Source organism: Cherax quadricarinatus, chromosome 9 (assembly GCF_038502225.1).
Source record: "Cherax quadricarinatus isolate ZL_2023a chromosome 9, ASM3850222v1, whole genome shotgun sequence".
Lineage (NCBI taxonomy): Eukaryota > Metazoa > Arthropoda > Malacostraca > Decapoda > Parastacidae > Cherax > Cherax quadricarinatus.
The window spans coordinates 23,478,709-23,502,591 of NC_091300.1; the positions used below are offsets into that span (position 1 = coordinate 23,478,709).

The window sequence follows — 23,883 nt, forward strand, 5'->3', positions numbered from 1 at the left end:
AGTGCGTGTCTCCGAGCTGGCCAGGTTGTATAGTAAACCCCAATCAACCATCGCTACTATTGTGTCCAAGAAAACGGCAATCAAGGAAGCTGTTCTTGCCAAAGGTTCAACTGTGTTTTCGAAACAGAGATCGCAAGTGATGGAAGATGTTGAGAGACTCTTATTGGTGTGGATAAATGAAAAACAGATAGCAGGAGATAGCACTTCTCAAGTGATCATAAGTGAAAAGGCTAGGAAGTTGCATGAGGATTTAATTAAAAAAATGCCTGCAACTAGTGATGATGTGAGTGAATTTAAGGCCAGCAAAGGTTGGTTTGAGAGATTTAAGAAGCGTAGTGGCATACATAGTGTGATAAGGCATGGTGAGGCTGTCAGTTCGGACCACAAAGCAGCTGAAAAATATGTGCAGGAATTCAAGGAGTACATAGACAGTGAAGGACTGAAACCTCAACAAGTGTTTAATTGTGATGAAACAGGCCTGTTTTGGAAGAAAATGCCAAGCAGGACCTACATTACTCAGGAGGAAAAGGCACTCCCAGGACATAAGCCTATGAAAGACAGGCTTACTCTGTTGATGTGTTCCAATGCTAGTGGTGATTGCAAAGTGAAGCCTTTATTAGTGTATCACTCAAACTCCCAGAGTGTTCAGGCAAAAGAATATCCTCAAGGCTAATTTGTGTGTGCTGTGGAGGGCAAACAATAAGGCATGGGTCACTAGGGACTTTTTCTATGGCTGGTTACACCAAGCATTTGCCCCCACTGTGAAAAATTACCTAACTGAAAAGAAATTAGAAATTAAGTGCCTCCTGGTGTTAAACAATGCCCCTGGTCATCCTACAGATGTGGCAGAGCGACTTTATGGGGACATGAGCTTCATTAAGATGAAGTTTTTGCCTCCTAATACCACTCCTCTCCTGCAGCCCATGGACCAGCAGGTTATTGCAAACTTCAAAAAACTGTACACAAAAGCTCTGTTTGAAAGGTGCTTTGTAGTGACCTCAGAAACTCAATTGACTCTAAGAGAGTTTTGGAGAGAGCACTTTAATATCCTCAGTTGTGTAAACCTTATAGGTAAGGCTTGGGAGGGAGTGACTAAGAGGACCTTGAACTCTGCTTGGAAGAAACTGTGGCCAGAATGTGTAGACCAAAGGGATTTTGAAGGGTTTGAGGCTAACCCTGGGAATCCTATGCCAGTTTAGGAATCCATTGTGGCATTGGGAAAGTCCTTGGGGTTGGAGGTTAGTGGGGATGATGTGGAAGAGTTGGTGGAGGAGGACAATGAAGAACTAACCACTGATGAGCTGCTAGATCATCTTCATCAGCATGAGGCCAGACCTGAGGAAACTGCTTCGGAGGAGGGGAGAGAGAAATTGAAGAAGTTGCCTACTTCAAAGATTAAGGAAATGTGTGGAATGTGGCTCAAAGTGCAAACCTTTTTTGATGACAATCACCCTAACACAGCTATTGCAAGCCGTGCTGGTGACTATTACACTGACAGTGTTGTGAACCACTTTAGGAAAGTCATAGAGGAACGGGAGGTACAGGCCTCTATGGACAGATATGTTGTGCGACAGAAGTCCAGTGACTCTGAAGCTGGTCCTAGTGGCATTAAAAGAAGAAGGGAAGTAACCCCGGAAAAGGACTTGACACCTCAAGTCTTAACGGAAGGGGATTCCCCTTCTAAACACTAAGACTCTCTCCTCCTCCCATCCCATCAATCATCACCAGATCTTCAATAAAGGTAAGTGTCATGTAACTGTGCATGTCTTTTTCAGTTTGTGTGTATTAAAATTAATATTTCATGTGGTAGAAATTTTTTTTTATTCATACTTTGAGGTGTCTTACACGGATTAATTTGATTTCCATTATTTCTTATGGGGAAAATTCATTCGCATAACGATAATTTCGCATAACAATGAGCTCTCAGGAACGGATTAATATCGTTATGCGGGGGTCCACTGTACATTGTCCATAAAAGATAAGGTGGCTTTGAAGCCACTGTCGGTTGCCATGAGCTCAATCTCATGATGCATGGGAATATGCTTTATTATTACACTAATATCAACACTACGGCTTCTTTACCTATCACAACTGATCTAATATATAATAAACAATATAAATAACATAAAAACATGTTAAATATTCCAGAATGAAACATATTTGGCATAATACTGAGTGGTTTGACGGAGGTATGAAGAGGATATGGGATACAAGTACCATTCTCTTATCCGTCTTGGGGCTTATATTAGAAAAAACAGAGTACAGTATAGCATAGGACTGTGATACACACTCATAATGCACCATAAAACTGAAACAAAAAAGCTATTTTCTCTACATAGATTATCATACATAGCAGCATATGTGTAGAGAATCTAGGATAACCCAAGAAAAGTCAGACAAAGTGACTTATTTCTAGTACCTGGCTTGGGCTTGCCATATATGATTTTTGGTAATTTTTTTTTTCTCAGTTGTTTGTTGGGCTATCTTATTGAAACTTGGGCAATGTATGATGGAAAGATGCTTCTTAACATACACCAAAAATGAAAAAATCGGACCATAAATAACGGAGTTCACTTCTCAGCCATTAGCCACCCTTAGCGGTATAGCATTTTCGTATGGTTTTTATGATTGTATTCTCAGTTTTTTGGTCTCGTTTGACAGAATGGACGATATATTACAGAAACAGATATGATTTTTATTGCTTTCACGATGAAAAGTACCTTGAAACTGAGCTCAAATCAGTGGAAATGTTCAATTCTTTGGTAATGTTCAAGAGTAAACAATACGTGTCCAACTGGCCAGTCCAAATTCCAATACGCAGTCAGGAATGCGTTGACATTATTTATAAAATTATTACAATAATGCAGTAGTCTGCATAACAGTAAATCTTCTATTTATTGCGTGAATAAAAATTCCAAATGGTAAGCAAGAGTAATATAAGAAGGGTCTGTTGACGTGACTAACGAACAGAGAAAATTTTATTCTAGTGCCAGAAATGTCTGTATTGTTTATTTTGGACCCTATTTTGAAATTGGCATCTTTTGAAATTTGTGTGAAATTGGCTAAATTGCCAATTTCTGACCACTTTATTGTGCAGTTGAAATAGGTGAATGGGCAGTTTCTTGTACTCAGTTGACTGAACAGAAGTAAGTTTATTCAGGTATACACAAATATGTACAGTTACATAGATTTATCATACATAGCAGTATATGTATAGAGAACCGAGGATAACTCAAAAAAGTCAGACAAAGTGACTTATTTCCAGTACCTTGCTTGGGTTTGCCATATATGATTTTTGGTAAATATTTTGTTCTCAGTTGTTTGTTGGGCTATCTTATTGAAACTTGGGCAATGTATGATGGAAAGATGCTTCTTAACGTACACCAAAAATGAAAAAAATCAGACCATAAATAACGGAGTTCACTTCTCAGCCATTAGCTGCCCCTTAGCAGTATATTTTCATATGGTTTTTATGCTTGTATTCTCGTTTTTGGTCTTATTTGATGGAATGGAAGATATATTACAGAAACACACATGATTTTGATTGCTTTCACGACAAAAAGTACCTTGAAATTGAGCTCAAAGTAGCGGAAATGTTCAATTGTTGCCGATGTTCAATGAACTTTCTTGTGCAAGTCAATTTGGTTAATTTTATTAAGTGTATTCCAACCTAACCACTCTGTAATCCAGCACACTACAGGTCTCATTGATGCCGGATTTGTGATGACAGACCTGTACCTACCACACCTGACCTCTTACAATAAATACTACTCACCTTTCACCCTACATTAAGACTACAAATATTTTAAGGCAAGTAATGAGTGCACTGTGTGTGTATTTTGCTTTTTATTGTTTTTTAATGCCTAGTTCTATTGCTAACTAATACATATTGATGTAAACTCGTTATCTGGCATTTATAAGTGAAAAAAATGGTGTTCTGCTTTCCGACGATGCCCTCTTTCTGGCAGTAGCCTGGAATCTAACCTGCCGTATAAGTGAGGCCCTACTGTAAATGGGTTGATTATATTAATTTGGTAGCCTCCTACTGAATTTTTGGCACCCTACATAATGTAATAATAAAATTTAGGATGTACAGTATTAACAAATTTAGCTTTTTAATTAAGATTCAAGTGAAAATTGAAAAAAACCAGACAAAATACGTATTAAGTGAAAAGTACAATCCAATATACGTATACATACACTACTTAAAAAAGTACTGTTTTAAGTGTGCAAAGAAATTACTAATTTAGAAACACCCATATTCAGGTTCATTTGTAAATTAAAAATGGTACAATGAAACTCAGTTAAATTCATGCTTAATAAACAAACATGTCTACACTGACAAGATGTCATATGTAGACTTTCAAGCTCTTACTTCATGAAATAGCAACTCATTACGCTGCATTCATGCTTCACAGGAGTAACAAAAAAATTACCTTAAATGCATGTTTGCTATCTTTTCTTTTCTGAACAGAATCACTTTTTAGGGTGTTAACAAATGCAGGCCATGGTGTTCCATGCTTGTATTTCATTTTACTTGAAAATAACTCATTGCCGCATTTACGGCAAACATAAATGCCTGGAATAAGAGTTGCAATAAGAAATAATTACAAAGAAATCATCAAGATATGAAATAAATTACTTTTACTCAAAATGAAAATCTTGCATAGAAACATTATAACAAATTGATCCCTGTAGTAGTCCTACAGGCCTATCATTGGCAGGTCCTAACTATACCAGCATATGCAGGTCGTATATCCTTGCTAAACCTGATTCTTTTTTTTTTATTAACTTCATTTTATTTTCACAAGCTTTTACTGACATGATGTATTTGACAGAATATTTTTTTAATGCAGTGGCAGCCTCTCATTAAGGCAGGGTGACCTGAAAAAGAAACACTTTCACCATCATTCACACTATCACTGTCTTACCAGAAGCATGCAGATACAATAGATTTGATGTCACTCTAAACAGCAAATATTCCAAAACCCTTCTTTAGAGTGCAGGCACTGTACAGTGGACCCCCGCATAATGATTTTAATCCGTGCAAGAGGGGTAATTGTTATGCGAAATAATCGGTATGTGAATGAATTTTCCCCATAAGAAATAATGGAAATAAAATTAATCCGTGCAAGACACCCAAAAGTATGAAAAAAATTTTTTTTTACCACATGAAATATACATTTTCCCACACACAAAGAGAAGGATACATGCACAATAGTAGAGTAGTACATGCACAGTATATATTGTGCATGTACTAGTCTACTAAATGAAGAATAAATGACACTTACCTTTATTGAAGATGCAGCAATGACTGATGAGACACTGTGTCCTTGGAGTGCCTTTTCCTCCTGAGTACTGTAGGTCCTGTTTGGCATTTTCTTCCAGAACAGGCCTTATCACACTGTGTATGCCACTACGATTCTTAAATCTCTCAAACCAACCTTTGCTGGCTTTAAATTCACCAATATGAGCACTAGTTCCAGGCATTTTTCCCTGTTCACCTGGGTGTTAGTCGACTTGTGTGGGTTGCATCCTGGGAGACAAGATTAAGGACCCCAATGGAAATAAGTTAGACAGTCTTCGATGACACTGACTTTTTTGGGTTATCCTGGGTGGCAAATCCTCTGGGGTTAATTGTTTCTTGGTATTCTCAATAAGCCACACCAACAACGGTGCTACAGCAGCAGCAGCAGCTGACGGTGGTACAACAGCAGCAGACGATGCTACAGCAGCAGCAGACGATGCTACAGCAGCAGCAGACGATGCTACAGCAGCAACAGACGATGTTACAGCAGCAGCACACGATGCTACAGCAGCAACAGACGATGTTACAGAAGCAGCACACGATGCTACAGCAGCAGCAGCAGCTGACAGTGCAGCAGCAGCAGCAGCTGACAGTGCAGCAGCAGCAGCAGCTGACAGTGCAGCAGCAGCAGCAGCTGACAGTGCAGCAGCAGCAGCAGCAGCTGTACCACCAATAGTAGCGATGGTTGATTGGGGTTTATTATACAACCTGGCCAGCTCGGAGACACGCACTCCACTTTCATACTTATCAATGATCTTTTTCTTCATCTCTATTGTAATTCTCACCCTTATTGCTGTAGGGTTGGCACTAGAAGCTTTCTTGGGGCCCATGGTCACTTATTTTCCAGAAAAAGCACCGAAAACACTGTAATAATACGAAATATTCCGATTGTATGCTTGGATGTTACCGCGGAGGCTGGCTGGTAAACAATGCCACCGGCGGAACATGTGAGCGTGGCTCAGGCCGCACATTGGACGCGTCTCGGACGAAAATCGGTGAGCGGGTTTTTAAGCGGTATGCGAGGCAAAATTTTGGCGATTAAAGCAAGCGGTATGCGGATTAATCGCTTCCTATCTCCAGAAGTCAAGTCTAGCTAACCAGAATAGTATTTACATCCCCTCAATTTAAATTTGCATCCATTTGTACACCAAGATCATTTCACCCTTCACCTATGGATCAACTTATTTTTTGCATATTTTCCCGTTCATTGTTATCCATTTTGTAATACAGATACTATGTCCTTCATAATCTAAAATTAACTGCTCACCAACTGTGTGTTAAGTTGTAGTACAATCTTGGAAATTCTATTACACATCTACTGTTTACTTGGAGTTTGCCTGCAGAGAGTTCCGGGGGTCAACGCCCCCGCGGCCCGGTCTGTGACCAGGCCTCCTGGTGGATCAGAGCCTGATCAACCAGGCTGTTACTGCTGGCTGCACACAATCCAATGTACGAGCCACAGCTCGGCTGGTCAGGTACCGACTTTAGGTGCTTGTCCAGTGCCAGCTTGAAGACTGCCAGGGGTCTATTGGTAATCCCCCTTATGTATGCTGGGAGGCAGTTGAACAGTCTCGGGCCCCTGACACTTATTGTATTGTCTCTTAACGTGCTAGTGACACCCCTGCTTTTCATTGGGGGGATGTTGCATCGTCTGCCAAGTCTTTTGCTTTCGTTGTGAGTGATTTTCGTGTGCAAATTCGGTACTAGTCCCTCTAGGATTTTCCAGGTGTAAATAATCATGTATCTCTCCCGCATGCGTTCCAGGGAATACAGGTTCAGGAACTTCAAGCGCTCCCAGTAATTGAGGTGTTTTATCTCTGTTATGTGTGCTGTGAAGATTCTCTGTACATTTTCTAGGTCAGCAATTTCACCTGCCTTGAAAGGTGCTGTTAGTGTGCAGCAATATTCCAGCCTAGATAGAACAAGCGACCTGAAGTGTCATCATGGGCTTGGCCTCCCTAGTTTTGAAGGTTCTCATTATCCATCCTGTCATTTTTCTAGCAGCTGCAATTGATATAATGTTATGGTCCTTGAAGGCGAGATCCTCCAACATGATCACTCCCAGGTCTTTGACATTTGTTTTTCGCTCTATTTTGTGGCCGGAATTTGTTTTGTACTCTGATGAAGTTTTGATTTCCTCTTGTCTACCATATCGGAGTAATTGAAATTTCTCATCATCGAACTTCATATTGTTTTCTGCAGCCCACTGAAAGATTTGGTTGATGTCTGCCTGGAGCCTTGCAGTGTCTGCAATGGAAGACACTGTCATGCAGATTCGGGTGTCATCTGCAAAGGAAGACACGGTGCTGCGGCTGACATCCTTGTCTATGTCAGATATGAGGATGACAAACAAAATGGGAGCGAGTACTGTGCCTTGTGGAACAGAGCTTTTCACCGTAGCCGCCTCAGACTTTACTCTGTTAACTACTACTCTTTGTGTTCTGTTTGTGAGGAAATTATAGATCCATCTACCAACTTTTCCTGTTATTCCTTTAGCACACATTTTGTGCACTATTACGCCATGGTCACACTTGTCGAAGGCTTTTGCAAAGTCTGTATATATTACATCTGCATTCTTTTTGTCTTCTAGTGCTTCTAGGACCTTATTGTAGTGATCTAATAGTTGAGACAGACAGGAGCGACCTGCTCTAAACCCATGTTGCCCTGGGTTGTGTAATTGATGGGTTTCTAGATGGGTGGCGATCTTGCTTCTTAGGACCCTTTCAAAGATTTTTATGATATGGGATAGTGCTTTCGGTCTGTAGTTCTTTGCTATTGCTTTACTGCCCCCTTTGTGGAGTGGGGCTATGTCTGTTGTTTTTAGTAACTGTGGGACGACCCCCGTGTCCATGCTCCCTCTCCATAGGATGGTAAAAGCTCGTGATAGGGGCTTCTTGCAGTTCTTGATGAACACGGAGTTCCATGAGTCTGGCCCTGGGGCAGAGTGCATGGGCATGTCATTTATCGCCTGTTCGAAGTCATTTGGCGTCAGGATAACATCAGATAGGCTTGTGTTAACCAAATTCTGTGGCTCTCATAAAAAATTCATTTTGATCTTTGACTCTCAGTCTGGTTAGCGGCTTGCTAAAAACTGAGTCATATTGGGACTTGAGTAGCTCACTCATTTCCTTGCTGTCATCTGTGTAGGACCCATCTTGTTTAAGTAGGGGCCCAATACTGGATGTTGTTCTCAACTTTGATTTGGCATAGGAAAAGAAATACTTTGGGTTTCTTTCTATTTCATTTATGGCTTTTAGTTCTTCCTGCAATTCCTGACTCCTATAGTCAAACAATCTAGCAGTGTGAGACTAAGTATTTATGATTACTGAAGCCATCTGCTGCTACAGGAGCAGAGCTCTGCCCAATGTCAATTATAATAATAATAATTATTATTATTATTATTATTATTATGAGGATGCTAAGAAATGTTAATCTATTTTTTGTAATGTATCCTCTTATAATCATATACAAATACAGTGGTACCCTGACTGAGTTTAATTCGTTCAGTGACCAAGCTCGTAACTCAATTTGCTCGTATATCAAATCAATTTTCCTCATTGAAATTAACTGAAATGCCATTAATCCAGTCCAGCCCCCAAAAAACACCAATATTTTTCTTACAGGTTTTTAACCCTTAAACTGTCCAAATGTAGATCTACGTTCACGTGCGTAGCGCTCCAATCTTGATTTTCCCCATTTGAAAGCATGCAAAAAAAACGTAGATCTATGTACGGAGCGCCCCACACGTGGACGTAGATCTACATTTGGACAGTTTAAGGCTTAAATCGGAAAATGTATTTATAAGAAATATTGTATAAAAACATAATAAAAGAGAATGTAAAGAAATAAACTAGTTTTATAAAGTGTATTTACCTTGGAGATCAGACAACTTGGGCTAATGGAAGATACTGGCAGAGGTGGAGGGTGGAAAAGACAGGCAGAGGATTCCCAACATTTCTGGCATTATACCCTTTATCGATTCCTCCTGCTTTAGTATGGTACGTGTCGTATAAGTACTATGCTCATAATGCCTTGCCAAGTCGGCTACAAGCACATCTCACTCGTTTTTTTCTATGATTTCATGCTTTAATTCAATGGACGTCATCCTCCTCCTCCTCTTCTCAGCACTGTCCTTTGCACTTACTTTCTTAGGACCCATGGTTAGAAAAAAGAAATTTGGCAAAATAACAGCAAAAAATGCAAGCACAACACAAAAGAGATGCTTCCACAGCGAGGTAACCATGTGCACTGAACGAGTGAGACATGGGATGCTGGGCGGATGTTGTGGCGCTGGCTGCGCCAACTAGTGGCGGCGTATCTGAAGCTTGCTCGTAGCTTGGATTTTGGCTCGCAACTCAAAGCAAAAAATCGATTGAGCAACGGTTCGTAACTCTGAAAACTCATTAGTTGGGGCACTCGTAAGTCAAGGTACCACTGTATACAAGTTTTTAGTTCTTTATGCAATACTAATAATGTAGTTTACAAGTAAGAAAACATTCATAGGCATACAAGGAAACCACTAATATAAGCATTTTGGGCAAACTAATTGTAATGCTTCAGAGTTACTAATAAGAAGTTCTTATGCAGTTAACTACAAATGTATGTATAATTAGAAAGACAGATAGTGAACAAATACAGTGGAACTTCGAGTTTCGACTATAATCCGTTCCAGAAGCTCGGCCAAAACTCAAATTGTTTGAAAGTCAAAGCAATATTCCCCACAAGAAATAATGTAAATCCAATTAATCCGTTCCAGACACCCAAAAAAATTAAAAACAAAAATAAAAATATAAATTTTTCAAGAATAAATACAGAAAACAATAAGAAATAAATATAAATACATATAAACATTACATACCTTTGGCTTATGGAACACAGGGAGGAGGAGTTTGTTTGGAGACAGGACAAGATACTCCTTCAATATGACACTAATATCAACTTGACAACTTATTTATCTATCACAATTGATCTAATATGACAATAAATAATATTAATAACATTGAAACATGATATACTCTAGAATGAATAAAATATGTCATTATGTATGTCACGAGTGGTGGTGGTAGTGTTGTTGTTGTTGGGTTATCAGGGCCACTGGCAGCATAAGCCGTATATTGGTGGTGGCGGCGGTATTGTCAATGGCCCTATATACCTCCAATAACATTGTAGTTAGTTTTGTGTCCTTTTTCTATTGCTTAACTTATTTGCTACACTATTACTGCTACACTTTATCACTGGCTAGCACTATAGCTTTTATCGACTCCTGCTGCTTTAGTATTGTACATATCGTAGAACCACTGACTCACTGAAGGCGGCACATTCTCCCCTCTCTCTTCCTCCTCCACTTTCGTACGTTGCTACAATTTCTTTCTTCAATTCTATCGTGTTTCTCACTTTCTTTACCAAAGGGCTGGTACTAGGAAGTTTCTTTAGGCCCATGGTTAATTATGTAGCAGTTGCACTCAATCAACAGGCACAAAAAAATGGATTATTGTGAAATGTTTGATGACGGCTCAGGGTAAAGTTCACTCGAGGAGAAACAAAGCCAGACTGACTCACAACACATGCGTGGGATGCTTTGTGTGGGTGCAGGCAGGTGGACAGGTCTGGTACGGCTGCCGAAACTCAAGTTACTGTTCAAAACTAAAGACAAAATTTACCCTAAAAATGTGACCGAAACCCAAAACGGCCGAAACTTGGGGCGGCTGAAACTTGAGGTTCCACTGTATACAATTTCAAAAGTATGACTTGTTATTTCAAACTAAATCAATGATCTTCAGTTTTGTGGAGTGATTGAATAGAAAGGAAGATACAGAAAGTGACTTCATTACAATTGAAATATAATAGGACAAGATGTGCTACTAATTTTCTATGGGAGATGAAGGAAGGTTTGAAAAAGAACAGGGACAGAATTGAACGAGTTGGTTTTGTATGACATAGTATAATGTTGTGGCAATGAACATATAGTTGTCTCCTCCTTTCCTATCAAACAGTTGTTATACATTTACACAATCATTGCAATAGTTGATGCAGTCATAACACTGGTGGTAACTTATGTAGATTTAATATAAGATAATCTAAATCATGACTAGTCATGAATTAGGCCATTCCAATAACTAAAGTTACTATGTACTATTATCTGCCTAGTTGTTAGTAGTTACTAGGTATTAGGATTAGTCTGCCCAAAATGCCCCAGCATGATAGTGGCTTTCTTTGTACTTAGCAAATCAAAATTGTAATTACACATTGTAACCTTTACAAAGAAAGAAACCTTTATTTTTACCTTTATCTTATCTAATATAAAACCATAAAACAAACCCAGGGGCTTGGGTGGGGGGGAATCGCCCTACCGTTCCTCAAGAAAAATCTCCATAAACTGAATATTTCCATCACTCTCAGCCTTATTTCAAGCTACTTCCAGTCTGAAAATGAGCAAAGTCATCACTAGTATGTCTTCCATTTTATCAACTGATACCAAGAAACAGTCAATAAAACCATAAAAACCACCTGTGAATACACCTCAAATTCTATCTGTATTGTAAACCAAACAAAGTCAGATATTTGCTTTTCCCATCCTGCACTATGCAGTGCAGGATTTTGTTTATTCTGTGAACACTCACTGCACAGACCCACTCTCTCATGTCTAGACCAAAATTTACCAACCACAACATGTTTGAGGGTGCTGTGGTTAAAGGCATCAATCTACAAGAGCAATGCTGGCATCAATGACAAAGATCCACCTAAGAGACAATGAAAGGGTTAAAGATTCACATATTTCAGTATAGTTTTATTTTAATAATGGGAAAGCACTAAATTCAGAGGGGTACTATAGAGACTGAGGAATGGGAGGCACTAAGATTTGAAACAAGAGGAGGGTAAGTTCTAGGATGAACTCCCTCACCAGCAGCACGGCACCCTCCTTGAGGAGGCATACTCCAGGAAAATACAAAATATTTCTATTTAGATATTAAATGTGGCAAAAGGTAACTACACACTCCATTAACAATACCAACCTCCTAAGTAGGATATATGAGTGTTGAAATTTTGATGCCAATCTAAAGAGGCTTTCTAAAGTTATCGCACGGAAACTAATTTCAAGAATGGTCTATATAAAACTGAGCAGAGGACACCTACACCTGTCAATTGTTCCATGTACCATTGAATAACAGTTCATCAGAATTGAGGGTTTGAAGCCGATCGGGTAAGGAAAAAGATAGTAAAAAGACAAGAACACTGCCTAACAATGTGCCCGCTTTGGCAAAAAGTCGTTTGGCATCAAAGGGTTCACTAAATTAAAGTGACCATAAAAATCCAAGGTTTCAACATTTTTCAGTATTCTTCTGCAGTTAAATTCTATTTAAAATCTCTACAACCTAAACGAAAAAGTAATTTTTGGCGGAGAAAATTCTTCAGTAAATGGAGTACAGTGGAACCCCGAGTTTCGAATTCATTATTGAACACTTCGAGTTTCAACCGCTTTTTTCGCACCAATTTGGTCCCGAGTATCGAACGTGCCCCATGTTTCAAACCGTGTACCAGACCTGCCCGCCTGCCCACATCGTGAGTCAGTCTGGCTTTGTTTATGCTTGAGTGAACACTAACCTGCACTCTCATTTAAACATTTCACAATTACAGTGGACCCCCGCATACCGTACGCATTGCATACCGTACAATCCGCATACCAGACGCTTTGATCGCTAAAATTTTGCCTCACATACCGCCCAAAAACCCGCTCACCGCCCTTCGTCCGAGACGCGTCCAATGTGCGGCCTGAGCCAGCCTCATATGTTCCGCCGGTGGCATTGTTTACCAGCCAGCCTCCGCGGTAACATCCAAGCATACAATCGGAATATTTCGTATTATTACAGTGTTTTCGGTGCTTTATCTGGAAAATAAGTGACCATGGGCCCCAAGAAAGCTTCTAGTTCCAACCCTACAGCAATAAGGGTGAGAATTCCAATAGAGATGAAGAAAGAGATCATTGATAAGTATGAAAGTGGAGTGCGTGTCGCCGACCTGGTCAGGTTGTACAAGAAACCCAAATCAACCATCTCTACTATTGTGGGCAACAGAAAGGCAATCAAGGAAGCTGTTCTTGCCAAAGGTTTAACTGTGTTTTCGAAACAGAGATCGCAAGTGATGGAAGATGTTGAGAGACTCTTATTGGTGTGGATAAATGAAAAACAGCTAGCAGGAGATAGCGTTTCTCAAGCGATCATAAGCGAAAAGGCTAGGAAGTTGCATCAGGATTTAATTAAAAAAATGCCTGCAACTAGTGATGATGTGAGTGAATTTAAGGCCAGCAAAGGTTGGTTTGAGAGATTTAAGAAGCATAGTGGCATACATAGTGTGATAAGGCATGGTGAGGCTGCCAGTTCGGACCACAAAGCAGCTGAAAAATATGTGAAGGAATTCAAGGAGTACATAGACAGTGAAGGACTGAAACCTGAACAAGTGTTTAATTGTGATGAAACAGGCCTGTTTTGGAAGAAAATGCCAAGCAGGACCTACATTACTCAGGAGGAAAAGACACTCCCAGGACATAAGCCTATGAAAGACAGGCTTACTCTTCTCATGTGTTCCAATGCTACTGGTGATTGCAAAGTGAAGCCTTTATTAGTGTATCACTCTGAAACTCCCAGACCGTTCAGGCAAAAGAATGTCCTCAAGGAGAATTTGTGTGTGCTGTGGAGGGCAAACAGTAAGGCATGGGTCACTAGGGACTTTTTCTATGACTGGTTACACCATGCATTTGCCCCCAATGTGAAAGATTACCTAACTGAAAAGAAATTAGAACTTAAGTGCCTCCTGGTGTTAGACAATGCCCCTGGTCATCCTACAGACGTGGCAGAGCGACTTTATGGGGACATGAAATTCATTAAGGTGAAGTTTTTGCCTCCTAATACCACTCCTCTCCTGCAGCCCATGGACCAGCAGGTTATTGCAAACTTCAAAAAACTGTACACAAAAGCTCTGTTTGAAAGGTGCTTTGTAGTGACCTCAGAAACTCAACTGACTCTAAGAGACTTTTGGAGAGATCACTTTAATATCCTCAATTGTATAAACCTTATAGGTAAGGCTTGGGAGGGAGTGACTAAGAAGACCTTGAACTCTGCTTGGAAGAAACTGTGGCCAGAATGTGTAGACAAAAGGGATTTTGAAGGGTTTGAGGCTAACCCTGAGAGGATTATGCCAGTTGAGGAATCCATTGTGGCATTGGGAAAGTCCTTAGGGTTGGAGGTTAGTGGGGATGATGTGGAAGAGTTGGTGGAGGAGGACAATGAAGAACTAACCACTGATGAGCTGATAGATCAACTTCAACAGCAAGAGGCCAGACCTGAGGAAACTGGTTCGAAGGAGGGGAGAGAGAAATTGAAGAAATTGCCAACTACAAAGATTAAGGAAATCTGTGCAAAGTGGCTTGAAGTGCAAACCTTCATGGATGAAAATCACCCTCACACAGCTATTGCAAGCCGTGCTGGTGACTATTACACTGACAATGTTGTGAAACACTTTAGGGAAGTCATAAAGGAATGAGAGGTACAGGCCACTATGGACAGATATGTTGTGCGAAAGAAGTCCAGTGACTCTGAAGCTGGTCCTAGTGGCATTAAAAGAAGAAGGGAAGTAACCCCAGAAAAGGACTCGACACCTCAAGTCTTAATGGAAGGGGATTCCCCTTCTAAACACTAACACTCTCTCTCCCCTCCTCCCATCCCATCAATCACCACCAGATCTTCAATAAAAGTAAGTGTCATGTAATATCTACCTGGATGAGGACTAACAAACTTACACTAAACATTGACAAAACCTACTTCATTCAGTTTGGTAACAGAGCTACAGATGTCCCTCTTAACATAATGATAAACAGATCACCTATCACAAAGCTAACAGAGGGAAAATTCTTAGGAATCCACCTTGATAATAGACTCAAATTTCATACACATATACAACAAATTTCTAAGAAAATTTCCAAGACTGTAGGCATACTATCGAAGATACGGTACTATGCTCCACAGTCAGCCCTCCTGGCCCTATATCACTCTCTTATTTACCCCTATCTCACCTATGGAATTTGTGCATGGGGCTCAACAACAAGTAACCATCTCAGACCACTAATTACCCAACAAAAGGCTGCAGTTAGAATGATAACAAATTCTCACTATAGGCAGCACACTCCACCAATATTCAATACACTAAACCTATTCACCATACAAAACATTCATACTTATTACTGCACCTATTACATACATAGAACACTTAACTCTGATATTAACCCTCCCCTCAAACATCTCCTTGCCAACCTCAACAGAACACATGACCATAACACAAGGCACAGATCACTCTTTGATGTTCCTCGTGTCCATCTCACACTATGCAAAAACTCAATGCACATAAAAGGCCCTAAAATCTGGAACTCATTACCTGTAAATATAAAAGAAACACTACCTGTTTATAAATTCAAGTCTCTTCTCAAAGATCACTTACTCACCCAAAACCAAATAAATACTGAATAACTGAACCTTATAAATTGTATATCTTAAATGTTTCTCACAATTATATCACATAAATGTTAAACCTAAAACCCAATCTAACTTTATTATTTTTTAAATACACTACCTAACAGAATACTCCATTCTACTGAATGTACAACAATGCATACAACCATATGACCTGTCTTTGTAATACTCACTTGTGCTTTATAGTAATCTGTTTACATTAAAGTTTTATCACCGATGTCATCATTGCTTAGTTCATCTTAAGTTAATTTTAAGCCAGCCCGTAATGCTATGCATAGTATAAGTGGCTTTGGCATACTGCTCTTTTCTGTATTTTTTGTACCTCTGTATGTGTGCACAAATTTTTAAATAAATAAATAAATAAATAAATAAATAAATTGTGCATGCCTTTTTCAGTTTGTGTGTATTAAAATTAACATTTCATGTGGTAAAAAATTTTTTTTTTTCATACTTTTGGGTGTCTTGCACGGATTAATTTGATTTCCATTATTTCTTATGGGGAAAATTCATTCGCATACCGAACATTTCGCATAACAGCCAGCCCTCTTGCACGGATTAAGGTCGCTATGCGGGGGGTCCACTGTAATGTATAAAAACTGAAATTTTTTTTAAATTATATAAACATAAAAGTAAAAACCTGGGAGAAGTCCTCTTAATTGTCTTTATTAAGAGCCATTCACAAGCACCAAGAGACCTTCACAAGCACCAAGAGACCTTCACATGCACCGAGAGACCTTCACATGCACCGAGAGACCTTCACATGCACCGAGAGACCTTCACATGCACCGAGAGACCTTCACATGCACCGAGAGACCTTCACATGCACCGAGAGACCTTCACATGCACCGAGAGACCTTCACATGCACCGAGAGACCTTCACATGAACCTTCACATGCACCGAGAGACCTTCACAAGCACCAAGAGACCTTCACATGCACCGAGAGACCTTCACATGCACCGAGAGACCTTCACAAGCACCGAGAGACCTTCACATGCACCAAGAGACCTTCACAAGCACCGAGAGACCTTCACAAGCACCGAGAGACCTTCACATGCGCCAAGAGACCTTCACATTCACTGAGAGACCTTGACATGCACCGAGAGACCTTCACAAGCACCAAGAGACCTTCACAAGCACCAAGAGACCTTCACAAGCACTAAGAGACCTTCACATGCACCAAGAGACCTTCACAAACACTGAGAGACCTTCACAAGCACTGAGAGACCTTCACAAGCACCGGGAGACCTTCACAAGCACCGGGAGACCTTCACAAGCACCGCGAGACCTTCACAAGCACCAAGAGACCTTCACAAGCACCAAGAGACCTTCACATGCACCAAGAGACCTTCACAAACACTGAGAGACCTTCACAAGCACTGAGAGACCTTCACAAGCACCGAGAGACCTTCACAAGCACCGGGAGACCTTCACAAGCACCGGGAGACCTTCACAAGCACCGAGAGACCTTCACAAGCACCGAGAGACCTTCACAAGCACCAAGAGACCTTCATATGCACTGAGAGACCTTCACAAGCACCGGGAGACCTTCACATGCACCAAGAGACCTTCACATGCACCAAGAGACCTTCACAAGCACCGAGAGACCTTCACAAGCACCGAGAGACCTTCACATGCACCAAGAGACCTTCACATGCACCGAGAGACCTTCACAAACACTGAGAGACCTTCACAAACACTGAGAGACCTTCACAAGCACTGAGAGACCTTCACAAGTACCGAGAGACCTTCACATGCACCGAGAGACCTTCACAAACACTGAGAGACCTTCACAAGCACTGAGAGACCTTCACAAACACCGAGAAACCTTCACAAGCACTGAGAGACCTTCACAAGCACTGAGAGACCTTCACAAGTACCGAGAGACCTTCACAAGCACCAAATGACCTTCACAAGCACCGAGAGACCTTCACAAGCACCAAATGACCTTCACGAGCATCAACACACCTTCACAAACATAAAAACTCCCTCTTCCGGTTTTAAAGGTTTGACCTGAATAGCTTACTTACTCGGGCAACTTAATACGTTTCAGTAACACACTAACCTGGTTCAAAATGGTCCCTGAACACTTCATCCTTAAACCATGAGCAAAACGCCATAGCTCGTTAAGCAGCTGTGACGGTGGTCTTAACAATGAGTAATGTGAGCAGTGTACTTAAGGCTCTTAATACTTCCGGCCGAGGCGCCTGGCCTCAGTGCTGCCACCACCTCTGCTGTGCCACCTCTGCTGTGCCACCTCTGCTGCTCTGCTCCACATCAACAAACTAGATCATGAAAAATTCCCAAATTTGGTCTGAAATTCCCAGGACATTCATCAAGTTAGTAGAGCTGAGGAGAAGAAATTGAATAAAAAGAGTGTGTGTAAATTATATATATTTTTTTATATTTTATTTAAATACACTACATAACAAGAATACGATACCTTGTGACCAAGGCCGAAATACATATAAATCATAACACAAAGGATAAACATTACACGCACGCTAAACATATCGCATATAAACAACAGAACATTAACTATAATACGGATAATACCCTATACCATAAGCAATACATTATAAAACACACCCCTACCTAAACATACACAATGCACAGCATATTTATATTTTATTAGAACCCGCACATATACATATGGCTAGGTACACAGAGATAAGATAAAATGTGTGCAGTGTAAACATTAACTCAGCCGGACACTACACCAGGTCATAAAGACAAGACACCATGCATAACACAAAGCTTACCTAACAAGCAACCCACCAACAAATACATCAGGAACTAGTACAATGGGTGCAGCATACAATAGTATTGGCATCATGCCTCCTACCCCCACTAACCCCCCCCCTCCGCTCTACCAATAGAAAGTATAAGAACACACACAATAATTAACCATAGGCCTGCATGTTTGCATTGAATATCTTCAGTACTAAGGTGAACGGCCACCACCACTGACATTACAAATATACACACTGTACGCACAGCTTACAGAACAAAGCTTACTTTTACAAAAAGAAAATATGATTTGACAAACACAGCAGCAACAAAGCCAATCTAAGCACTCGTTAATATAACAGTGGTGTTCATATAACACAAGAATCCCAAAATGGCCCCAACACATAAAAACCACACCATACATTACAGTTGTAAAACACCCGCACACGCAACATTCATTCGACACCCATTATTACAAATAGTATGATTACCGATAGTGACTTTATAAGTTTGTCATGTCCCCCCCCAACACGCATACCGCTTCCCCATAATAAAAGAAGCACAATATATACTGACGCTACAACACACGGCAAACCTCATACCCAGTACTCTCATAACCTACACACCATAAAACACCATGTCTCTTTAACTTATAAGAGGTGTTCCAGTCCTGGTGGCTATACTCATACACACTTTCCTTACACTTGTTGTCCTGTTCACCCCCCTGGGGAGACTGGTGTGGGTCGCATCCTGCCAGCCGATGACATGACTTTCCCTGGGTGGCTAACCCCCGGGGTTAAAAATCCCCTTATCTTATTATCTTATCTCCCAAGCCTCCCCCCCGGGGAGACCAGCCCCGCATCCCCTGACTAATTACAACCCCAAGAGAACCCCCACCGTTAGACCACGATAGCTTACAGGGAAATCCCTCTCCCACCTTATCCCATAAAGAACCCGATTCCGACACAGTGTACGATAAAAGGTTGCCGCCAATACTCTTTTACGCACCCCCCCCTCCAGTTGACCCCTCATTGCCCACGACACATACACAAAATCCACAATAAGGTAACCAAGTGTCCGCTGCACAGGGATTCCCACCCCTCCCACATCCAAACTTAGAGCCCGCAAGACCGAAATCCCCCCCCCTCCCACCCATCGTACCACCCACCCCATCCACTCCCGTACGTCCCCCCAATCGTTCACAGAAATAGACTGCATGGAAGGCTGTATCCTCACCCCCACAAACCCCACAGACGCCCTCCTCAGGAATCCTCCGGTCTCGAAGAACTGCACCTGATGGCAGGATACCATGCAGGAACCGGAACATCACCTCCCGCTCCCGCAGCAGGATGCCTAGCCTACACAACCTACCCCAAATATCCCCCCATGCATACATTGGATACACTCCTTCCACAGTCGCCACTTCCCTTTCCCTCATCACTTTCTCTAAAACCCCCACCCTCATGTGTGTCGTATCCCTAACATACAAGAGTACCCGCAACATGTCCTCACACACACGCAAATCCTTCCCTCCCCACCATCTTCTGACATCCTCATACAAAAGGTGCAACCCACCACCTTTGCACCCCCCCCCGCACTCGGAGAAACCCCCTCTTTACATATACACTCATAATCCTACTCTAAATTAATTAACCCCAGCCCGCCCCTGCGCACTGGGAGAATAACAACCCCCCTCCGTAACCAATCACATCCCAACCCCCAAATAAACCTAAAGACTCTCCTCAATAATACCACAATATCTGATTGCAACAAAGGGTACACAGCGACCACATGCCAAATTTTACTATAAAGTAAGACATTCACTACAATGACCCTCTGATGAAGCGTTAAATGTCCCGGCCGCAACCCATCCAACCGTCTATTCACCCTTTCCACAACACTCCCAGAATTAACCATCCTAGCTTGCATATACTCAATCCCACAAATCTTAACCCGATCCACAACACCCCACCTCCCACTACCCTCTCCCCCCACCTTCCCCTCCCAATCCCCCAACCCCATAAACTTAGATTTCTCTACATTCACCCTCATACCAGTCGCCTCTCCAAACAGGTCCACAATTCTCCCCACCCCTCCTAAACCTTCCCCCTCCTGCACAAGAATCGTCGTGTCATCTACATAACCAACAATTCCCGGCACACCTCGTCCCACCCACCCCTGTTGCTCCCCCTCACGTATACCTCCACCGCTCTATAAAACGGATCCTGCAAACATGCAAAAAGTAGTTGGGCTAAAGGACATCCCTGCCGCAGACCTCTACCCATAGGGATCCACTTCCCCACCCTTCCATTCACCTGCACCCGAACACCTGCTCTATGATACAACGTTTGTATCCACCTCACAATCTCATCCCCAAACCCTTGTCTCCTCAGTATCCACCACAACGCTTCTCTCTTGACACTATCATATGCAGCCCTCCAATCTAAGGCCAACACCCTCCCCTCCATTCCTTGCACACTCTCCACAAACCCCCGAATCACCCCATGCCCCTCATACATGGTCCTTCCCGGCACCCCATACTGGCCCGCTGCCACCACCCTATTGATCACACACTTCAACCTATTCCCCAATATTTTAGCAAATAACTTATAATCCACACACAGTAAAGAAATAACCCTATAGTCCTTCACCGTGTGTGGACTGGCCACCTTCGGGACTAAGACTACCACCGCAGTTGCTTGCAAAACCCCCAGCTCACCCTTTTTTTTCATCGCGTTCAACAACCTCACCAAGAACTCCTTAAGTATGTCCCAATTTTGTAAGTAAAACTCACATGGCAGACCGTCGATTCCTGGGGATTTACCTCTACTCATACCCGATAATGCCCGCCACACCTCCCCTTCGTCAATGTCCCCTCCCAGCGCCATACAGTCCCCCCTGCTCAGAACATTGACCACATGCCCTCCCAACTGCCCTAATGCCCCCCCTGCACTCCACCACTCCTCAAAGAAGTCCCGAACCATTCATCCACATAACAACCCATCCCTTCTGTTGTATGAAGCACCTGCCCCACACGAAACCCTCTGTTGGAACTTATTCAGTCTGAGAAGTCCCAACGGGGAAAAACACACCGTTTGAGGGCCCTTACACCCACCCAAAACACAAACACACTCACCCGGGTTGGTGAAGGTGGTTGGAAGGTACTTCTTAATTGATAGATTTACCCTTCAGGGAAGAAGTAAGTAGTTTATACTGTTAGTATACTAATATTAGGATTATTGAGGCAACTGTAGATAATAATAATGTAGACCTAAGACCTTAACATAGGTAGTAATAGGCCAAATGTAGGCAAACACTAGGTTAAGTTAGCTAGGGAGAACTGGCAGCCCAAGTTTGAACGACAAAGCGTGGGTCTCGAAGACGCCAGAGCTTTCTTCTATGACTAGACACCATCTGAACAACACGTGCTGTGATCAGCAGGTGGCGCCCCCCCACATGTCTTCACATATTAGACCTGGGGAAATCTGGTGGAGGCACCTCGATGTACCATAGATGACCTCCTCCGTCAGGCCCATACAGTAAGACAAGACCTCCACTTTTTCTTAGGATTCTGGCCAGTGTCTGGGGAAAGTTGCGAGTGAGTTGAGATGTAGGCCTTTGTGCAGCTGGCAGTGCATGCCCAGTACGTACCAGCGTCTCTAGTCAGCCTAGAAGCTAGTGTCACTTTCTGCATAGTATTCTAGGGGTTTCACCCCCCTTGGGAATAGGAATTTCTGAGGTGCAGGCAGGTCACTTATAACGATTGAATATTGCAGGAATTAAGGCTCCCGGTTGCACGCGGTTTCTGGGGGGAAGTCCAAGGGGCTAAGTTTAGGGAGGTTGAAGACCAAAATAGCTTCTACATCACCAAGTAAGTTAGTCCTTTAAACGTGCATGCAGGCGAGATTTCTTGCAACATCAGTCATTTATGAAAATCTGTCCTATAAGCCACTTGTGAGGCTGAGGTACCGACCTCAGAGCTCGGTGTCAACAGAGCTTGCCAGGGTAGGCGACTCACTTGGAGGCAGTCCAGACAAATTTTGACACCCTCCAACCTCCTCCTGCACTAACAAACATTCCATCTCTGTAGCCGCCTGACGTTTCCGCTGCCCCCGCAAAACACACACCGACTATATATATTATATATTATATATATATATATATATATATATATATATATATATATATATATATATATATATATATATGCAATAACATCACAGATGATTTTAAAATATGCAAAACAACCACTGTGAAAGAGTAGTGAAATTCCAAGTGCTTTCATGACTACTCACACTGTCAAGAAACTATGAAAGTAATACATCAAAGGAAGGCATATAAAAGGTCTAGACCACACCTCACAGTCAACGCCCACGACAAAGAAACACCTGATGCGTGACAATACCGGACTCATAAGAAAAGAGGAACACTGCAGTAGGTCCACTGGTCCAACTAGACAGGTCCTCACGACATCCCACTAACAAAATATTCTACCCAAGAAATAAGGTTTATTATTTGTCAAATGTATTATTAAATTCTTCCCAAATTTTATTAATTATAAATGAATCTAATTTACATAAACCAAAGGAAATATTCTTGTTTGATACAATTTTCTCAACTTTTTGAAAATTAATTTGATGGTTAAAATCCTCTATTTATTCATGTGAGAGATTTTAACCATCCAATTGATTTTCAAAAAGTTGAGAAAGTTGTATCACACAAGTCCATGGTTGACAGAAATATAACTGAATCTTATTTCATAAAAAGCAGTTTTGAAAATAATATGAATATTTCCTTTGGTTTATATAAATTAGATTCATTTATAATTAATAAAATTTGGGAAGAATTTAATAATACATTGGACAAATAATAAACCTTATTTCTTGGGTAGAATATTTTGTTAGTCGGATGTCGTGAGGACCTGTCTAGTTGGACCAGCGGACCTACTGCAGTGTTCCTCTTTTCTTATGAGTCCGGTATTGTCGCGCATCAGGTGTTTCTTTGTTGTGGGTATTGACTGTGAGGTGTGGTCAAGACCCTTTATATGCCTTCCTTTGATGTATTACTTTCATAGTTCCTTGACAAAGTGAGTAGTCACGAAAGCACTTGGAATTTCACTACTCTTTCACAGTGGTTGTTTTGCATATATATATATATATATATATATATATATATATATATATATATATATATATATATATATATATATATATATATATGCACACTGACTGGATTTTTAATACTTGGTGCTGCGTCCTTTATGCTTAATCACATAGGAAGACAAATTCTTGAGGGTTTGGGGAGGTATATTATTCCATGCCTCATGT

At 41.4% G+C, this 23,883-nt stretch overlaps 1 protein-coding gene across 3 annotated transcripts in view; it reads right to left on the reverse strand.

Annotated features, from left to right (window-relative positions):
• LOC128686147 (methionine-R-sulfoxide reductase B1-like) overlaps window positions 1-18,142 on the reverse strand; it is an 87,432-nt gene extending 69,290 nt beyond the window's left edge. Inside the window, exons 1-2 of one of the 3 annotated variants that reach the window (XM_053772859.2) lie at window positions 17,892-18,142; window positions 4,437-4,579 (exon numbers count right to left, since the gene is read on the reverse strand). In XM_053772859.2, coding sequence (XP_053628834.1) covers window positions 4,437-4,579; window positions 17,892-17,946 — 198 coding nt within the window. In that variant the 5' untranslated portion in view covers window positions 17,947-18,142. The remainder of the gene's footprint in view (window positions 1-4,436; window positions 4,580-17,891) is intronic. The other 2 variants (XM_053772860.2, XM_053772858.2) reach the window with 2 other exon arrangements.
• Between the last annotated feature and the right edge of the window lie 5,741 nt (window positions 18,143-23,883).